Here is a 20,659-nt window from a genome sequence, read left to right as displayed (position 1 = left end):
TTCCAGAAAGGAGGTGTTTTGTGGGATGGGTGAAATAAGAGAATGGATTAGAAAATACAATTGGTAGTTACACAATAGTCATGGGGATGTAAAGTATAGGATAAGAAAAATATAGCCAATAATACTGTAATAACAATGTATGGTATCATATGGGTACTACATTGATCAGGTCATCAACCTTCTGTTATATAAATGTTGTACACCTGAAACTTATATAATATTGTATGTCAACTAATTAAAAAATAAAAACAATATAAAAATAGATTACATATTTCAACTTAAAAAAATTACATGATCATCTCAAGAGATGCAGAGAAAAGTATCTGAAAAAATAGAACATATTAATATATCCATGACAGAAATCCTTAACAGATTGGGTACAGAAGAAACATACCTCAACATAATAAAGGTTATATATGACCACCTCACAGATAACATTATACTCAATGGAGAAACATTGAAAGTGTTTCCCCTAAGATCAGGAGCAAGGAAACAATAGCCACTCTTACCACTCCTATTCTATATAGTACTGAAAGTCCTAGCTGGAGCAATTAGGCAAGACAAAGAATAAGTAAATAAATAAATAAAAGGAATCCATATAAGAAAGGAAGAATTAAAATTGTTGCTATTTGCTGATGACATGATATTATTTTCAGAAAATCCCAAAGCGTCAGTCAAAACAACTGTTGGAATTAATCAACGATTTCAGTGAAGGTGCAGATTATAAAATCAACACACAGATATCAGTTGCACTCCTTTACATTAATAATGAAACCTCTAAAAAAGACATAAAGAAAGACATGAAGAATTTCATTCGCAATACCATTAAAAAGAATAAAATACTTAAGAATAAATTTAACCAAAAAAGTGAAAGATCTATACAATGAAAACCACAAGACACTGCTGAAAGAAATCAAGACACACACAAATAAATGGGAAGACATCTTATGTTTATGGATCAGAGGAATGATATTGTTGAAATGTCCATACTGCCCAAAGTCACCTACGGAGTCAATGCAGTCCCCATCAAAATACCAAAGATATTCTTCAGAGAACAGAAGAAACAATCCTAAAATTTCTGTGGAACTAAAAAAGACCATGAATAGCCAAAGCAATTTTGAGAAAAAGGAACAAAGCTGAAGGTATCATGCTTCCGGATCTCAAACTATACTACAGAACCATAATAATAAAATCAGTAAAATACAGGCACAAAATAGACCAATGGAACAGAATAGAGTGCCCAGAATTAAATACACACACACACACACACACACACACACACACACACATACACACGTAGATGTATACGTATATATATATAAACGTATACATCTACATATACATATATATACACGTATATATATATATACGTGTGTGTATATATATATATATATATATATATATATATATATATATATATATACATATATATATGCAGCTATTTGACAAGAGAGCCAAGAATACCCAGTTGGGAAAGGACAGTCTCTTCAACATATGGTACTTGAAATACTACTGGAGAAACACATGCAAAACAGTGAAACTGAACCCCTATGTCACACCTCTCATAAAATCATAAAAATTAACTAAAAATGGATCAAAGGTGTGAACTAAGAACTGATACATAAAACACCTAGCAGAAAACGTAGCAAAGAAGCTCATTGATAGAAGTCTTGGCAATAATTTTTTGGACTTAAGACCAATAGCACGAAGAAAAGTCAACAAATAGGACTACATCAAACTCAAAAGCTCCTGCACAGCAAAAGAAACAATTAATAAAATGAAAAGACAACCTACAAAATGGGAGAAAATTTTTGCTAATTATATATCAGTTAAGGGATTACTATCCAAAATATACAAAGAACTCAGTCAACTTAGTAACAAAATAAGAACAAGCAATACAATTTAAAAATGGGCAGAAGAAAAACAGACATTTTTCTAAAGAGGACATCAAAGTGGCCAACAGGCGCAGGAAAGATGCTCAACATCACTAATCATCAGAGAAATGCAAATCAAAACCTCAGGGAGATATCACCTCACACCTGTTAGAATGGCTATCATCAAGAAGACAAGAGACAACAAGTGCTGGCAAGAATGTGGTGAAAAGGGAATCCCTATACATTATTGGTGGGAATGTAAATTGCTCCAACCACTATGGAAAACAATATGGAAGTTCCTTAAAAAATTTTTTTAAAAATATTGACCATGTGAGCAAGCAATTCTGCTTCTGGGTATATACCCAGAGGAAATGGAAACAGGATTTCAAATAGATATAAGCTTTCCCCATATTTATCATAGTACTATTCACAATAGCCAAGATAATGGAAACAATCCCAATATCCATCAACAGAGGAATGAATAAAAAAAGAGTGATACATATATGCAATGGAATATCACTCAGCCATGGCAAAGGAGGATATCCTGCCATTTGTGACATGAATGGACCTTGAGCACATGATGCTAAGTGACATAAGTCAGACAGAAAAAAACAATTACTATATGATATCACTTATATGTGTACATGAAAAAACAAAGAGTAAAATTGTGATTACCAGTGGACGAGAGAATAAGAGTGATAGTGATTAAGGATATAAGCTTGTAATGAGCAGTAATAAGCCATAGAAATCTAACGCACAGTATAATGAATATAGACAATATTATACTACAATTATTAATGTGATAAATATCATTATATCGGCAATCATACTACAATATATAAATATATCAAAGTAACATGTTGTACACCTTAAACTTATTTTTTTAAAATAACTCATTTTGGAATTATATGCATGAAAATCCTTACCCTCCACTTGCAAAAACATCTTAGATGCATCCTTCACCAAACCAGAAAAGGTCAAAATATCAGAGAATTATCTTTGAATGGCTGCTAGCATTTGCCTTAGCTCTCTGTTTTCTTCCAATACTTAGATTTTCAGCAATTAGAAAACACATATTCAAAATATGTAGTGTAGTTTCAATAGGAGCTGATTGAGTTGAAAGCTAACATAGTTTTCCCAAAATTGTAGGGAAATATACTTGAATCCAAAATCTAGCCTGAAATTTTTGGCCGATTGCCTATGAGCAATGTTTGAGCCCACCTGGCCCTGTGACAAGTTGTTCTCTTGCATGAAACTGCTGAAAATCAAAGCTAAAAACCTTCATCAGAAATATACAGAATATGAGGTGGCTGATTAGCTCACTTGGTTAGAGTGTGGTACTGATAACAGCAAGGTTGCCGGTTTGATCCCCGTATAGGCCACTGTGAGATGCTCACTCTTAAAAGAAAAAAAGAAAAGAAAAAGAAATATGCAGAATATGATTAACTACAACTCATAGTTTGAGAAAATAACCACTGAATATCAGTATTCTCATTAATTGTTCAGAATTAACCAGTGACCAGCACTAGACCTGGAAGAGTACATTTTTATCCTAAGCAATGAAGATCCAACTAGAACAAACTTATTCTAATAATATATTACAACTGACTTTCTACTAAGGAGGTCAATAACGTGTTGTTGTTTTTTTTTAATTTTACTGATGATAATGATAATGGAAACAGATAAAGCTACCAGAGCAATTTTGAATAGGTATTGCTATGAATCACCTCAAAAATAAAAAGAGGAGAAATCTTGTGCCAAGAATTAATAACATAGAGAAATGGAATTAGTTATGTATTTTGAGGTCTTTAAATTGACGTGACTTAGCACCCAAAGTCTGTGGCAGTGGGGCATTCATAGGTACAGCTGTGGCAATTGGCTTAGATTCAAAAGTTGGCTAGGATAAAGGATTTCCTTTGGGAACAATGACTCTCTTTAATAGTTCACTGGTAAGCTCTTTAATCTGTTATGTCTGAGTGATAATCGGTTCCTTCTGCTCCTGGAGTCTCTACACTAACCCTTCTAACCTCTTGTAGACAACATTATTTGCATTTAGATCGTTTATCATTGAGGTTCGAAGTTTCTCTCTATGAGATAGGAGCTGACCCTTCTCTTTCTTGTGCTCTTGGTGAAGAGCTTCAACTCGAGCTGTCCACTTGCTTTCCTGACTGTCAAGAGGTTGCATCACATTTTGGAAATCCTGGGGATACTGACGATATTCTTCTTTAAACTCACGTGCATATTTTAATGTGCCTGTGTTAGACTTGACCTGCATACTGGACTTCTGGATTTCTGACAACTGATAGTCTAATGCTGAGTTTTTGGAAGATAATTCGTGAAACTCCTTCCTAAATATTTTCGTGTCTTTTTGTTATATTTTGTTTTGCTTTTCCATTTCATCAATTAGTTTCTCCTTTTCTTCTTCCTTCCATCAACAAACTTCAGAAATCCTTCCTCTCTTTTTCTGCATTCCATGTCCCTAGAGACTCTGCCTGCGTGCGCGTGCGGTGCAGCCTCTAACTGACACTTGTAAGTTGCAGCTCCTCCTTCAACACGTCCATCTCATTGTGGAGCTGATCAGTCTGCACATTTCTCTTACACTTAAGGTGAGGATCGTCAGGGTGGTGGTGATGATATAATTCTGTAGAAAAGCTTGGTTCATAAAGGCCTTGTCACAAAAATGGCACTGGAAATAACTGTCTTTGGCTTTGATCATCATCTGCTGGATGGAGATCAACTTTTTCCAGTGTTTACACTTTTCCTTCAGTAACTTGACCGCAGCCTGCTTGGTGAGGAGCTTCTTGCTCTGCTCGCAGCCCTCCTGGCTCAGGTGCAGCTGCTCCTCCAGGTGTGCAGCTGTGAGGGGAGAAGTCCTGCAAGCGCGGCAGAACTCAGTGGAGAGCTGTGCCAGGCGGGGGTGCTTCAGCGCCATCGGGTCCACCCGGGACTGGCAGTGCCGGCACTTCCGGTCCTCCAGCTTGCCAGTGATGTTCATGATGTTCTCCTGCAGTGTGAGCACGTCCACGGCCGCCGCCACGTTGTTCACGTCCATGGCTTTCAGCTGCCACCAGTCAGTCCATGCTCTCTAGCTGCGGCCATAACTGGAGAAAAGGGCCAATGCCGCACTGAGGGGGACACAGGACATGGCTGCCACGGCCACCATGGAGGCTGTGCGGGTGTCAGGACCCTGGAGGCTACAGGCAAGCAGATAGTGGACGTGTTTCTGGAGGGGCATGTGGCAGCAAATTGGCCACCTCTGCCGGAATCGGAGGGGATGGTCAAGTCTACCTGGGCAATCGCTGCTCCAACCCTTGGGAGCAGAGGCCATGGCCTCACCTATGGTCTTCTAGGCTGTTATTATGGCAATGTGGGGGCTGAAGGAGCAGGACTGCCCAGGGCCCTTACAAATTTGTATGGCAAGTTGACAACTTGAGATTCTGGTATTGTTTCTCTAAACACAGTAACACTCTTCCTAGTGTGCTTGTACCAGGAATCAGACAACATGTCTAATTATAGAAAATCATTATAAAGAGCAATATATTATGAATTCCATTTTGCTCAAAGTTTTTTGTTATTATAACTGGTGAAAGAAATGGAAATAGCACAATTGAATGATTAAATCACTTACTATTCTACTGACCTGAAGTCAACACTGTATATTTCTTTATTACATTATTTTATTGCCTTTAACACACTTTTTTCCCTGTGTAAGTATATTTTAATAGGAAAATGGTTACAATATGATAGAAATAGCATTCTAAGTTTAGCTGGTTAATAAACATTGAACTAATGAACCTCCTACTATGTTTCATGAAGCTATGTGCTGTTATTGCCAGAAAGTTGATTTATTTTTATTAACTACTTTAACACAAGGTTAATGAGTAAGTAAACCTGATATTGCAATACTGTGTTTCCCCAAAAATAAGACCTAGCCAGACAATCAGCACTAATACGCCTTCTGGAGCAAAAATTAATATAAGACACAGGCTCATTTTACTCTAATATAAGACTGGGTCTTACATAATAATGATATGATATGATATGACATGATATGATATGATATATGATATGATATAATGTAATAGTGGGTCTTATATTAATTTGTGCTCCAAAAGATGCATTAAAGCTGATTGTCCGGCTAGGTCTTATTTTCGGAGAAACAGGGTAACATCATAAAACAGTAATACCTACTGGGTGTATCTTAAGGGACTTTTTACAAGCTAAGTGTACAGATAGCAATATAGAGTTAACTGGGTGCTCTCCTTTGCAAATTCCCACCAGGTTAGCCAGATACTTCCTGAACTTATGTTATACCACAAGTAGCCTGACTGACCATGTCTAGAGGAAGCAGCCGCCCCACACGCTAAGATTTTTTGAAAAGCAAGTAGTCAAAATGGTTGTGGGTAGGCTGTAGCACTGAGCATTTGTGCAACATCTTTCATGCACTAAAAAAACAAGTCAGCTAATTTGGATAGAAGCTTATAACTTCTATCTCACCAATCATTGAACTATAAATAAATATGTTTATGTGTCTGTATGAATCCATGTGTGTTTATAATTCTAACAACTTAATTTGTAACATTATTTTAATCTGTCCATACTTTAGTTAACATTTCATTTATGTTCATTATTTATAGGTGTCTGTATAACAACTTCTTGTGTCATTACTCTACTCTTGCTGATACTCTAAATAACCCATCTGTGACACAATTCACTGTAACATAAGCTTACTGTGGTCATCTGAAATGAAAGGTCTCTGTCATCTATATTTGTATGTCTTTCCCCAAGCTGTAGCCTGGCAATTGTTCAGTAAGTACAATTTAAATTGAAGTGAAACTAATCTCAATTCATTAACTACCTTAATGGAACCTCCAACATTTCAGTTCATTCATTAATTTTCACTTTCATTCAAAAAACAAATATTTATTGAGTTCTTAATATTGTACTAGCCACTGCACTGGGGGCTGAAAACACAAAAGTAAGACTTGGTGACAAATCTCAAGGAAAAAGTAAGCTGATGAAGAAGATCAACAAGAAAAGAGATAATTACATTATCCAGCGAGCCCACTTGGGTATATATACTGAAAGGAAATGAAAATAGGATCTGAAAAAGATATTGCATTCCCGTGTTAATTGCAGTATTATACAAAATAGCTAAGATAAGAAAACAACCTAAATGTCTATCAATGATGAATGGATAAAGAACATGTTATACATATATATGTGTGGGTGTATATATAAATATATATATACACACACACACAATATGAATATGAATAATGGTGGAATATTATTCAACCATAAGAAAAAGGAAATCCTGATATTTGTGACAACATGGATGAAGTTTGAAGGCATTATGCTAAGTGAAATAAGTCAGACAGAGAAAGACAAATATTGTATGGTATCACATATATGAGTATGTGGAATCTAAGCTGAGCTTGTAGAAACAGAGAGTAAGATTGATAGTTACCAGGGAATGGGAAGCAGGAGAAATGTAGAGATGATCATCAAAGAGTATAAACTTGAAGTTGGAAGATTAATAATTTCTGGAGATATAATGCACAGTATTATCATTAGAGTTAATACTACTGTACCATATATTTCAAAATTGCTAAGAGAGTAAGTCTTAAATGTCCTCACCACAAAAAAGAAATGGTAATTACATGACATGATGGAGGTGTTAGCTAACACTACAGTGGTCATCATATCACAATATATAAGTGTATCAAACCATCATGCTGTACACATCTCAAACTCGTACAATGTTATTTGTTAATTATATTTCAATAAAGCTGGGAACAAGTAAGATACATCAAGAAAGTAAAAAAAAAGATAATTTCATAGTGTAGGAAAGACAATGAGGCCCTATAGCCTGTGTGCTATGAAAAGAAATAGAGGCCAAATGTAAAAAGATTCTACATCAAGGGGTTACTCAGTATTGCATGGCTATGATACCAGTGCTTTAAAACCGATGCGTTAGGAAAGCTCAGGTTAAAAACTTTGTGTGTGTGTGTGTGTGTGTGTGTGTGTGTGTGTGTGTGTGTATATATATATATATATATATATGTTTTTAAAAGTGCAAAATACAACTAACCTTATAGGATAATTAGCTTTCATGGAATGCTCACTTGCAGAAATGAATGATGAGACGTGTACACATGATAAGCAGAGGACATGCATATCCAAGACAGCAGCCGGGGTTCGTCCTTAGAACTTATAAAGCACTTAACTTACCTATTGGAGTAGCTTCGAAATTCTGTGAATAAAGTTATTCTCATCTTTAGGAAAGTCCTCACAAAACTTCTGGTGGGATAGCCTCCCACTACTAAAAGAATGAACTCAATTAGAGATGCCACCAACACGTCTTACGAGATTGTGTGGCTAAGTGCTGAAAGCTCACTCAAATACCCTGGCATTAATTCACATAAGGCTTTTAAAATAAGTGTAATTAAATATAGATTGAAGGGTAATCTAAAATACTACTTTCCAAGTATCAAGTTTATATATATATGTGTGTGTGTGTATGTGTGTGTGTGTGTGTATACATATGACAGTATAAATATAAATATAATTTTGTCCACAATACTTTAAGTCTTCAAAAATACCAAAAGCCAATCGCAATACTCAACTGGTACTTGATACTTTTTTGAACCTAATTATGCCAAGTATACAATTTAATGGCATTGACTAATATTTAGGACCAATGAATTATATATAATTAACAATATTGATTTCAACTGAAATAACCTCTTCCTTTTGCCATATTCTGAGAAAAGAACATAGAAAATGTGTTTTATTACACAAAGTAAAATGAATTTTCTGTATCAAGGGAGTATGTGAGTACCTTAACTGTTTAAGCCAGTTTATCAAACCAGTACATATAACTTGTTCACCCAAAAATGTGCTAAATTGAATGAAATGGTTTATTTTCTTTAATTTTAAAATATTCATTAATATGACAGCCTTAATCACTAAAAGTTAACTCTTCCATCAAGTAAAGACATAAGACATATATTGATAGCATTCTTAGGAAAATTTAACATAGACTAAGAAATATTAGGTTCATTTATATACAATTCACACCACCAGTTTTTGCTTGTGGAGCTAATTTCAAAGTACTCAGTCGACATTGAAATATATTTGTCAAATTGACTACGTGAAACAGGCATTAATTTTAAATATTTACGAGGAAGGACTTGGTAGTAAGACAGAACTATTGAAATTCCAGCTCAGTCCCATACCAGTTCTATGACCCAGGATGTTACTTCATCTCTCCAAATCATAGTTTTCTAACTGAAGGATTAGGGACCTAATCTCGAGCTTAAGGAATGTTACAAAAAGTAAACGAAGTAATATGTCCCTAAAACACATCACAAATTTAGGTGCACAAGACATTTTTTTTTTAATTACACATTCTGTATTTTGAAAACAGTCAATTATTTTTTCTAAGCCTGCAGGGAAAACATGCAATGCCAATATTTATTTATAATATTGTCTGTGGCAAAGGACCCATATTATACTTTATTATCTAAGATGTCAATAAAGAATTTAATGCCATGGGGGAAAAATGTCATTAAATGCATCAATGTATTAAATGTATAAAACAAAAGAAAACTAAGACAGCATACAAATCATCTATATAGTATAGATGGAAATGATTGAAGATTTTATTAGCAGTTACTAGTGGTGATTTTTTAAATTTGACTTCCGTTTTATAAAAGTCCTAAAACTGCATGTTTTATTTTCATAATCAAAAAAGGGCTACTTTTGAGTAACAAGTGGACAATCATTTTCACATTTTTAACTAATGCCAGCTAATACTTTTGACAATAGAATATATAATAACTGATGCTACTTTCATACAGATCATTTCTCTTTTCTGAAAAAAAAAGTTCTTGTTAACTAAAGCATACTCACACACTCTCTCACACACATAAACACAAATTGTGAATTCTAGCATTCTAAGCTATGAAACAACTTTGCCAAATATGGTTTGTAATACCACTCAGTCTTTTAGATTAATTATTTACATAATGATTAACCAAGAAGCTGTAGAAAAGGTGGCAGGGAAAGTGAAAGCTTAACATTATAAAAAAGGTCAAGTTTAGAGACTGTATTATGCCAGACATAAAAGTTTACTGCCCTTGAATAGGAGCCAATACCATAGCAGTCTCCAAACTTTTTGCCCTTCAAGGTTTTTGTCATTTTCTGTCAGCTTTATTACTGCAATTATTTACATAAAATCAGAATCTTAGTGTTTTTAAAAGTTATCTGTTTCTTTTACTTATTCCCCATTAATTCAAAAGTCATTCAGCCATGTGGTTGCAGAAGAAATTTTCACATTATAATTATGAAAATAACTAGTAAGTTTTCAGGAGAAAAAGAACCAACTTAAAAAACGGGATTAACCAACTGTTCCATAAAACAGTGTTTGGTGGTAAAAGTAGGAATATTTTTAGACTGGAAAATAATCAATTTTAAATGTATTCATCTAAATAGAATGACGTTTTACAGTTCTTTATTAGAAAGATTTTAATGCAACAGGCCTTATAACATAGGCTTGAATAGCTGTTTTAATGTTTTCAACTGAACTGGATTTCTTCAACCCAACCAGATGAATTATATTAGAATGAATTTGAAAGAGTGAATATAAAAATCTAGTAAGAAAAATTAGATTTCACAGCCCAGTTCAGTAATAGCATTAATTCCAAATCTGATACTCTCATACATCACAACAAAAAAAGATATACCAAACTTAAAGTATATCAAGCGTATCATAGAGAAATGTGTACTTTCACACAGCATATGAGGATTACTTAGCCAACACATGGAGCACAAAACTTGAAGCACTGTAAGAGAAGAGCAATAAATCAGTACTACATTTCTGTAAACTCATTGATATGAGAAATAAAGGATATATGTAACATTAGCTTTAACTATGGGTGGTCTATGTATCACATTTCAAGCAGATAAGTATTTATTGTCTGTGTAATACAATGCCAACATAAAGTGTCTTTTTTTTGTCTCCTACGTTTTGCTAAAAACACCCACAACTGCACTTAGCAGATAGCTCCCCCTCAAAAAACACACAGAAAACCCAATAAATCATTGTTTTTCTTCAAGAAAGGACAATCCATCTTAAGTATTAGAAAAGTAATATGAAGTTTAATAATTCTAGTATATGTTGCTGAGTCCAAAAGACTTGATAAAATAATGCGTTAAGACTGAGAATAGATGAAAGTGTCCATTTAGCCAAATGAAGCTGGTATTAAATGTTTAATAGCCTGTGCATAACCTTGAGCATTAGAACCCAATGACTTGGATATAAGCACTTAAGGAGATATGAATCTAGCTCAATGTTTGTCAGAAAATATTGCCAAAGTTTCAAGTCCTAGTGGAGAGTGTTAAAACACTTCTTGGCCCTGAATCAGAAAAGGATTCTGGTGGAGCTGATCCAGAAAACTAACTGGAGTATGACTGGCAAACTTAGGTGATTTGAACTTGGCCTGAAAAATCCAAGTTCCAGGAAAGAATGGCTATTAAATGGGTTGTTTCGAACTTCTGAAAGTTTATTCTGCGATTATTTAATTGCAAAATAATTTTCCAATTAACATCACAAACAAAACAAAATTAAAATTTATGAAGAATAAGAAGTCTGTACTCTATTACAATTTTAAGAGCTAACATTTGTCAAGCACTGGCATAAGTACTTTACATGTATTCTCAAATTCTATAAAATTGATAGTATAATAGCCCCCATTATACAGGTGAGAAAACTGAGACACAGAACAAGTAAATAATTTAACCAAGATTTGGCAAGTAGCAATGTCTGGGACTATTGGACCATCTTTCACTCTCTTCCCCTCTGTACATAAACACAGAGGCAAAGGGAGGGTTGGGATCTGAGAAGTTGAAATTGACTTTCAAGTGTATAAACTACAGTTCCATAGTTTTTAGAGCATCTTCAAACTACTGAGTTCATATGTAGCCTGAATCAAAAAATGTGTAAAAATGACTGATGCACGTTCCACATTAAATAAATATTTGTTGAAAGAACTGTGAGGTGAAATAAAAGATAAGGCCCTTTTCTGTATCTGAAACATAGTGGACAAACAAGTTCATCAATTGTTTTATTGGTAATGAATAATACTGATAGTCTTCTTAAGTAGACACTACTAAACAAGATAATTAAATTCTGTATATGTATGTCATTATCTAAACTGAATAGGGTGGAAATATAAATATTTTACAGTGTATTGCCACTCGCCGATATTAAAAGGAATCACATCCAAAATAATTTGTGAAATATGCTGCAAACTATCCAAAACTTAAAATAAATGTATGTATAATAGTATTCAAGATCAAGTTTACATTATAAATAAAAAATCGTAACTATATTTTGTTGGTCAATGACTGGAATACCACTTCAAAAGAACAATATTTAATCTGGAATTTTGTATTTTCCTCCACAGGATGATTAATGAAAAAGTTATGGGTTGCTTCCTTAGATTTCTGAGACTTTTATGAATGAATCTCAGAGCACATTAGTTATGTGAGTACTCTGCAAGTTTTTCATAATATGCATGTTTTATTTTCTTAATACTTCTGGTTCCAGAAGTGAAATATCCTGAATTCCAAATATCTTTTAAATTATCTTAGTTAAGTTGGCTGAGTTTCCAACTTCAATATACTATTTTAAGGACATTGTTTTCATAATTTAGAGGCAACCTGTGTTATGTTTTCATAATCAAAGTAATAAACATTTTTAAGTCCACAACTTTCTAGGGGAAAAAGAAAGACCAAAATGCAAAAGATTCCAAAATGCAAGAACCTTAACTACAGAACATTTAGGCTTATATCTTCTATATCAAAAATCACCAGCCATAAGAAATTTCATCTTGTCTTCTGAAATGCTTGAAAATATATCCATGTTGAAATGACATAAATGTTTATAAGGTCTAAAACGTTAAGAAAGGTTCCATTGATAAGAGATAAAATGTAAAGACTGATGCTAAAAAATAGTTTAATTACTTAATATATATTGAAGATATCAATATTACATAAACAACCACGTATTACCTTCCTTTGGGAGGCTTTTCTATCAATCTTTTTACAGTATAACAATACTTGGATACAATTAAGACAATTAGATTTTTATCTACCACTTCAGTGGACACTTTCTTTGCTTCTTTGTTGAAATGGCTTTCTCAGGAAATCCAGCACTATTTTTAAAAAGACACTCTCACTGTAAGACACAGTGTGCTGTTTTGTCACCAGACCTCCAAGGTTACTAGAATGTACAAGTGAGAGCACTTTCCAATCAAGCTTGCACCTGTGCAAGGAGACATCCTTTCTACTTCTCCAGTCAAAATAAAGTGCAAAAAATTGTCTAGTTCCTAGATAGTAAGTAAATTACCAAGATAAAAAAAATAAATACGATGAAAGCTGGTCTGTTTCTATCATAGGTGGTCAATGCTACTCTCCCTAACACCACAGGCAAATTTCAAAACTTCTGTGTCTTGCCAAAGAAAAACCATTTGCCAAATGATGTTCCTGCTGCCATCCCAGCTGGCTTTTAATTTTTCCACACAGCTCTCTAGTTATGGCCCTCCTCATTTTATAAACGTCACTGGAAATTGCACCCACCCCCCTCTTAATCCCCAAAGCCCCAGTGATATTTGGTGGAGTTCTTGAGCTTGAGCCACAGAGCCTCTCCGGAAGCACACTATACAAAGCATCATGCCAAATGCTTCCCAAATCCTCTCCCCATTCTCTCATTTCAGAAAATCACAGCATTTATTCCCCCTGAGAAAGTGCACTCAACCCCATTTTCACACTTGAAGTGCCCAAAAAGAAGACATAGAGAGAAAGAGAGGAAGGAGGGAGGGAGGAAGGGAGGGAGGGATGGAGGGAGGGAGAGAAAGGAGTGGGGGAGAGAGAGAGAGAGAGAGAGAGAGAGAGAGAGAGAGAGAGAGAGAGAAAGAGAGATGCGTGTACACACAGATACCTACGTCCCTTCCTAATCTCCAACCCTGACAACAACATTCAGACATCCAAACAATTTTGGTTCCCTCCACCCTTCGCTGCCCAAACCGCCAAGCCATTACAAATGAGAAGTGGCGTGGGGAAAATCTGAGGTTTCTGAGGGTCGATGGAGACCTCTTTCCCACCAGCCACTCTCACACCCAGACACCCTGAAGGGCTCTGGAGGCACAGTCAGCACTTCTCTGGTTGCCCCCTTCTGAAGCCACCGGTAATTGGACGCTCCTGCGCCAGACCAGCACCAACAAGAGGTAATCCTGGCAGTGCGCAGTGATGCCTCCATGACAACCTGCCCAACACTGAGACCCACATAGCTGACCCCAGGAGTCCCGCGCAAGCGAGAAGGAAGAGGACATATGCGCCCAGCCAGTATGCCCTTTCCTCCCTGCCCTCTGCAGTAGACGGAAGCCCATAGCCTCCAGGTGCAGGGCAGGAGGGGTGAGGCGGGAAAGGGCACGATGAATAAAGTTAAGAGAACGGCATGGGAACCGCGTGCTCCTGAGGGACAACAGGAGAGATCGCAAAAGGAGAAAGTGTAAATCGAGTCTGCTGCATGACAGAGGCATGCAGGGCGAGCCCCTCTCGCTTATTAACCAGCTCCTGGCTAGGACACCCGCCTGTCCCGGTTCCAGACAGAATCGCTCTGACAAGGGTCGGCCAGCAGGCGGGGAGAACGAAGAAATGCCCGGACTGCGAACTTACGAAAGAAGATGTACTCGGTGTAGCTGCTCCAGATCTTGTCGTCGCGGTACTGGTTGACGAAGGCGGCGGTGCCAGAGGAGTTACACGCCACCATGTGAAAGCCGGCCTCGGACAGGCGATCGAACGCCTGCTCTAAGTAGGTGAACTTGAGGTAGAAGCGGGACGTGTATTTCTCCGGTGGCCGGTCAGGGTCGCGGCTCTCATTGAGCGTGTCACCAAAGACCTCCTTGGCCAGCGCTATGCGTCCGCACACCATGATGCGCGCCACTCGCCGGAACTTGGCGTCCGCCTGGTTGTCGCGCACGGTGGTGTAGGAGCCGCGGTAGCCGAGCGTGAGGAAGCCGGAGCGCTTGTCAGGCGCGCCTCCGCCACCGATGCTGTGCGCTCCGGGGCCCGAGGGCGCGGCGGCCGCCGCCCCACGTATCAAGAGCGCATCGCTGCTGCCCTGCGAGACGTTGTCCTCCAGGTCGCTCTGGCAGCCCTCGTCGTTGAGCGAGTTCTGCTTGGTGACCTTGGGCGACAGCAGCTTGACCAGGTCGGCGAGCTGGAAGTACTCGGCCTCGCGCAGGAGCCGCTCCTTCTCGGGGAAGTGCTCCGGGAGCGCAAGCTGCTTGTCCCGCAGAAAATCCAGCACGTACCTGAAGAGGAAGCCGTCTCGGTCAATGAAGAAGCGCGCCCGGCTGTCCCTGGGCAGCTCGCCCCGGCGTCGGACGCCTCCCCGGGGGCTGGATGGAGAGAACATGCTGGCAAGAGTGCTGTCCGGGACGCTGAGCAGCGTCGAGTGCTTGGTCACATAGACCTGGCCTCCCACGTTCAGTTCCACCACCTCGGGGAAAGGCGAGGGCGCGCAGGGCCCTGGGGCGGCGGCTGCAGACGCGCCTGGCGAGCTGGACGAGGAAACCATCTCGCTAATGGGTAGGATGGTGCTGCCGACGCTGCCCGTGTCCTTCAAAGCCATGGTCCCACCCCGCCGCTGGTTGACTGAACCGGGAGAGTGGCACTTTCTCCTCCCAGAAGCCTACGCCCTGCACCCCTGGCGCCCCGGGCTTGGCGTGCGCCTGGTGTGCCCTCGGGCCGGGCGGCACGTTCCTCCGGCCTGCGCTGCCCGGTTCAAGGCTCCGGGCAGCTGCGGAGGCACCCGGGCTCCATCAGGGGAGCGAAGCGCGGGAGATGAGCTCAGCGGGAGCAGCGGCGGTGGAAGAGCTAAGAGGAGTGTCTGCTCCTTTGGGGCGACAGCGGGGAAGTGTGAGAGAGAGACTTGCAAGAGGCTCTTAGGCTGCCGCTCGGCTCCCCGTGGGGAGGGTAGAAGGAGGGATCGGAGAACAGAAAACTCGCCGCCCCAGCAGCTTGTGAGCGCGCAGCGAGTCCCGAGCGCGGACGGTGGCGCTAACTACTCCTAGCAGCCGGGGAGGCGGCACTGACGTCAAGACCAGAATTGGGACCCGAGCCACAGCTGTCATTTAAAGAGATAAGCACCAGCGGCAGGCTGCCCGGCTCCGACGCTAGGGGGCCAGGCCGGTGGCCGAGCCAGGAGAAGATGCTACCTTGGCTGTGTGCCTGGAGAGGCGGGCAGGAAACCTCTGAAAACAAACTGGAAAAAGGACAGCATCTCTCCTTCATTTCATTCCCGTCTTCCGTCCCTTCCTTCCTCCATCCTTCTCTTCCTTCTTCTCCCCCTTCCTTCCTATCTCCCTTGCCCCGCTTCACCCAGTAAAACTAGTTTTGTTTTTCTTTAACTCTTGCATTAACGTGAAAAGTGGAGTGTGTGTGTGGGCGGGGAGTAACAAAAATGCCAATCTCCGAATTTGAAATTACTATGTCGAACAATGATTGCAAAAAGACTAAGGCGGGTTGGGGGTGGGGGGGTGGTGGTGAGTCTCTTACAATGGTCTTACCATAGTTTTTGAAGTGAAGGGCAGAATGCCAGAATCAGAATGTCTATTACAAATGTCATGATTACATATTGAACTGCATGCCATACATATAGTTGAAGAATTTTTAGAACCAAATCTGATTTCAGTTCACAAAACTAATAAAGGGTTGTCTGTAACCTGACTATTTTCTTCTTTCATCTTTTCAGTATTTGATTCATAGTAGATGATAAATGTTTATGGAGAAAGGGGCGGGGCCAGAGAGAAAACTTTGTTCCTAGTTTCCAGTCCTGATCGTCCCTTCATTAATCTCTGCATTTCCCTTTCAACTCCATAGGGCAAGAGAAGTGGCTTATGTTATATTAGTCTTCTAACCCCAAAGATCAAGTCACAAGTGAAAATTACTTACATGAATTTAAGCTCACCTTAGTGTCCATTTGTATACAGTACAGATACAGTCTGCAAGATCAGCATTATTTCTGGGGGGAAAAAAGTGATTTTTCAAAAAAAAAAAGAAATGCAAATGAGAATCTTCGTTGTGGTGTGGCACAATCTAACATGCTATCCAACCTGGGACATCCTTGTGTGTTGAGAAATATAAAGAATCATTCATTTATAAAGTGCAAAAGTGAAAGGAGTATACTGTGACACAAAGTCATTTCTTCAAACACTATCATGATAATATTATAGATGAACTTTACCCATTAACAGTTAAAATAATGCACATTTTTTTAATTCTAAATGTTGCTTAGGATTCCTTGTCTTTGAAATCAACACAAAATTTTTTAAAGTGCTGGATTTGAGATAAAAATTTTATCAGTAATACATTATTTGGGGGGGGGATTACAAACTACATTTAATTCGTTGATCCTTATACGCTACATTCACAGAAAATATTATACCAATTTTGTCTCTCTGAGACAGAGAGAGCCTAATGGACCAATGAAAAAACACAATATGTTTGCCAAAGGACTAAGACTTAAAACTGGGTTTGCAACGTGCATCTTCGTGCAATCCTCTTTGTCAAGCATATTACCACCCACTAAATACATAAACTTCTTAATCAAATTAAGAAGTAGAACTGATTTTATACCTCTTCATTTAAAAGCTAAAATCAGAAAGTATTTGGGATTTGCAATAATAGTTTCTGGAAAAATGAATTAATAGAGGCTTTATAATCTTTATAGATGAATAAATAATAATATTTGAAATAATAATATTTCAAACCACTACCAATGAAGACTATTTATATAAGTGCCTAGTGATGTGAATGTGCCTAGTGATGAGACTATAGAATTGTAATGAAGTGGATATATAATAAATATGCATATGTATATATGAATATGAAGCCTCCAATATTATAAAATGAGTGAAATCCATTTTAATTTTTTTAATTTCATAAAATTTGCTTATAAGATAAAATAGTCTAAAATTTATACTCTAAATGATTTGTCTTAGAAACTCTCAATTAATTGCCTTGTGTGATATATTGCTTTTTTAAATAATTCCTTCAACATTGATTGAGTATTTCTCTATAATCCCTTCCCACCCCATACTCCTCTTACTCTCACCCCTTCCCACAATGATACCCTCCAACCAAACTCCAAACTGAACAAACTGCAGGTCCAGAATGTCTTTATCTGTTGTTCATTTTTCTGCTAGAAATGCCCTTTCTTTTCCGCTAGCTCTCTAATCCTTTCCCCTTCCTTACCTCTTCCCTTACATCTCAGCTCAAATATCAGTTCTCTGGAAATATTTTAGTTTTTTACCAAACCGGGTTAAGTTCTATCCTAAGGAGTTCCAACAGCACCCTGTGCTTACACATGGGCAAAGTTTATCACAGGTATGTATCACTGTCTCCCATCATATGATATGTATGGTATACAACCTTATGCACTATTCTATCCCCCAGCATGGTGTCTAGCCAATAGGAGATAGTCAATTTCTATTTATTGAATGCTTACGGCATAGAAATGTGTTTTTATCATGAATGGATGACAAAGCATCAACTGTGTGCTAGACACTTGGTTAAGCAGTGAGATTGCAAAGATGAGTAAGACTCAGTCCCTCACAATTAAAATCAGGAAAGGGAGAACAAACCCTGATTAAAACTAACTCAGATCTAAAAGAGAAGATACTATTAGATCAATCATTTTTAGTAAACTGAGCAATCAACACCAAAAACTACAATCAGAACCACCTTGCTCTATGCCACAGAGAACATTAATGTTTCCTAGACCTAAATGATCATGATATGGGTCCTTTAAGATTTGTTGCTGTGTACAAAAAGAGTGAAATACCTAGGAATAAACATAATAAAAGATGTGAAGGACCTATACATTGAAAACTATAAGACATTATTAAAAGAAATTGAAGAAGACACTTTCAAAGAAATGGGAAGTTATTCCATGTTCATTGATTGGAAGAATCAACATAGTTAAAAAGGCCATTACCCAAATCATTATACAGATTTAATGCAATTCCCATCAATATCCCAATGGTATTTTTTAAAGAAATAAAACAAAAAAATCATCAAATTTGTATAGAATCACAAAAGACCCAAATAGCTAAAGCAATCCTAAGGAAAAAAACAAGGCTGGAAGTATCACACTCCCTGACTTCAAGTTATACTACAAAGCAACAATGATTAAAACAGCATGGTATTGGCTGAAAAACAGACACACGGACCAATGTGATAGAACTGAAAACCGAGAAATAAACCCACATATATTTGGGCAGATAATTTTTGACAAAGGAGACAAAAATATACAATGGAGAAAAGAAACCTTCTTCAATAAGTGGTGCTAGGAAAATTGGAAAGCCACGTGCAAAAGGAAGAAACTAGACTGCTGTCACAATACACCAAAATTAAATCAAAATGGATCAAAGACCTAAACACAAGACCTGAAACAATAAATGTCATAGAAGCAAGCATAGGTACTAAACTAATGGACCTTGGGTTCAGAGAGGATTTTAAGAATTTGATCTCAAAGGCAAGGAAAGTAAAAACAAAAATAAATGACTGGGACTATATAAAACTAAAAAGCTTCTGCACAGCAAAATAAACCATCAACAAAACAAAGAGGCAACCAACCAAATGGGAGACGATATTTGCAAAAAATGTCTCTGATAAAGGGGCTAATATTCAAAATATAGAACTCATACAACTCAACAACAAAAAAATAAGCAATCCAATTAAAAAATGGGCAGAGAACCTGAACAGACACTTCTCCCTAGAAGACATACAACGACCAACAGATATTTGAAAAAAATGCTTACCTTCACTAGCTATTAGGGAAATGCAAATCAAAACCACAGTGGGCTATCACCTCACACCTGTTAGAATGTCTGTCATCTACAAGACAAATAATAACAAGTGTTGGAGAGATTGTGGGGAAAAGGAACCCTTATATACTGCTGGTATGAATGCACATTGGTACAGATACTATAGAAAACAGTATGGAAGTTATTCAAAAAATTAAGAATAGAATTACCATATGACCCAGCAATCCCTCTTCTGGGGGTATCTACATAAAAAATTTAAAAACATTTATCCATAAAGAATATATGCACTCTTATGTTCATTGCAACATTATTCATGGTTGCCAAGACATGGAAACAACCAAAGTGTCCCTCAATAGATGATTGAATAAAGAAGACGTGACATTATATATACAATGGAATATTACTCCGCCATAAGAAAAGATGAAACACTGCCATCTGCAACAACATGGATGGATCTTGAAATTACCATCTTAGGCGAAATAAATCAGGCAGAAAAAGTCAAGAACCATATGACTTCGCTCATATCTGGGATATAAAACTAAAAATAACAAAGGAACAAGGCAGACAAACAAAGAAACAAAAACTCATAGACACAGACAGCAGTTTAGTGGTTCCAGAGGGTAAGGAGGAACGGGAGGTGGTAGAAAAGGGAAAAGGGGGCCAAATATATGGTGATGGAAGGAGAACTGATTCTGGATGGTGAACATACAATGCAATATAGAGATGATGCATTATAAAAATCTACACTTGAAATCTATATAATTTTATTAACCAAAGTCACCCTAACAAATTTAATAAATAAAAAAAAAAGATTTATTGCTGTGTAAATACAAGGCATCAGACTTCCCTGCCTACAAACTGTACTAGATCACTTTATGTTCCCAA

General features: G+C 37.7%; 1 protein-coding gene across 1 annotated transcript in view; it reads right to left on the bottom strand.

Moving 5' to 3' along the window:
* Positions 1-16,641, bottom strand: part of KCTD8 (potassium channel tetramerization domain containing 8) — a 247,845-nt gene extending 231,204 nt beyond the window's left edge. Inside the window, exon 1 of the mRNA XM_033106679.1 lies at positions 14,619-16,641. Within this exon, the coding sequence (XP_032962570.1) occupies positions 14,619-15,576 (958 nt within the window). The 5' untranslated portion in view covers positions 15,577-16,641. The remainder of the gene's footprint in view (positions 1-14,618) is intronic.
* Between the last annotated feature and the right edge of the window lie 4,018 nt (positions 16,642-20,659).

The sequence above is a fragment of the Rhinolophus ferrumequinum genome, chromosome 5, assembly GCF_004115265.2.
Source record: "Rhinolophus ferrumequinum isolate MPI-CBG mRhiFer1 chromosome 5, mRhiFer1_v1.p, whole genome shotgun sequence".
NCBI lineage: Eukaryota > Metazoa > Chordata > Mammalia > Chiroptera > Rhinolophidae > Rhinolophus > Rhinolophus ferrumequinum.
This window is presented reverse-complemented; position numbering and strand designations above follow the sequence as displayed.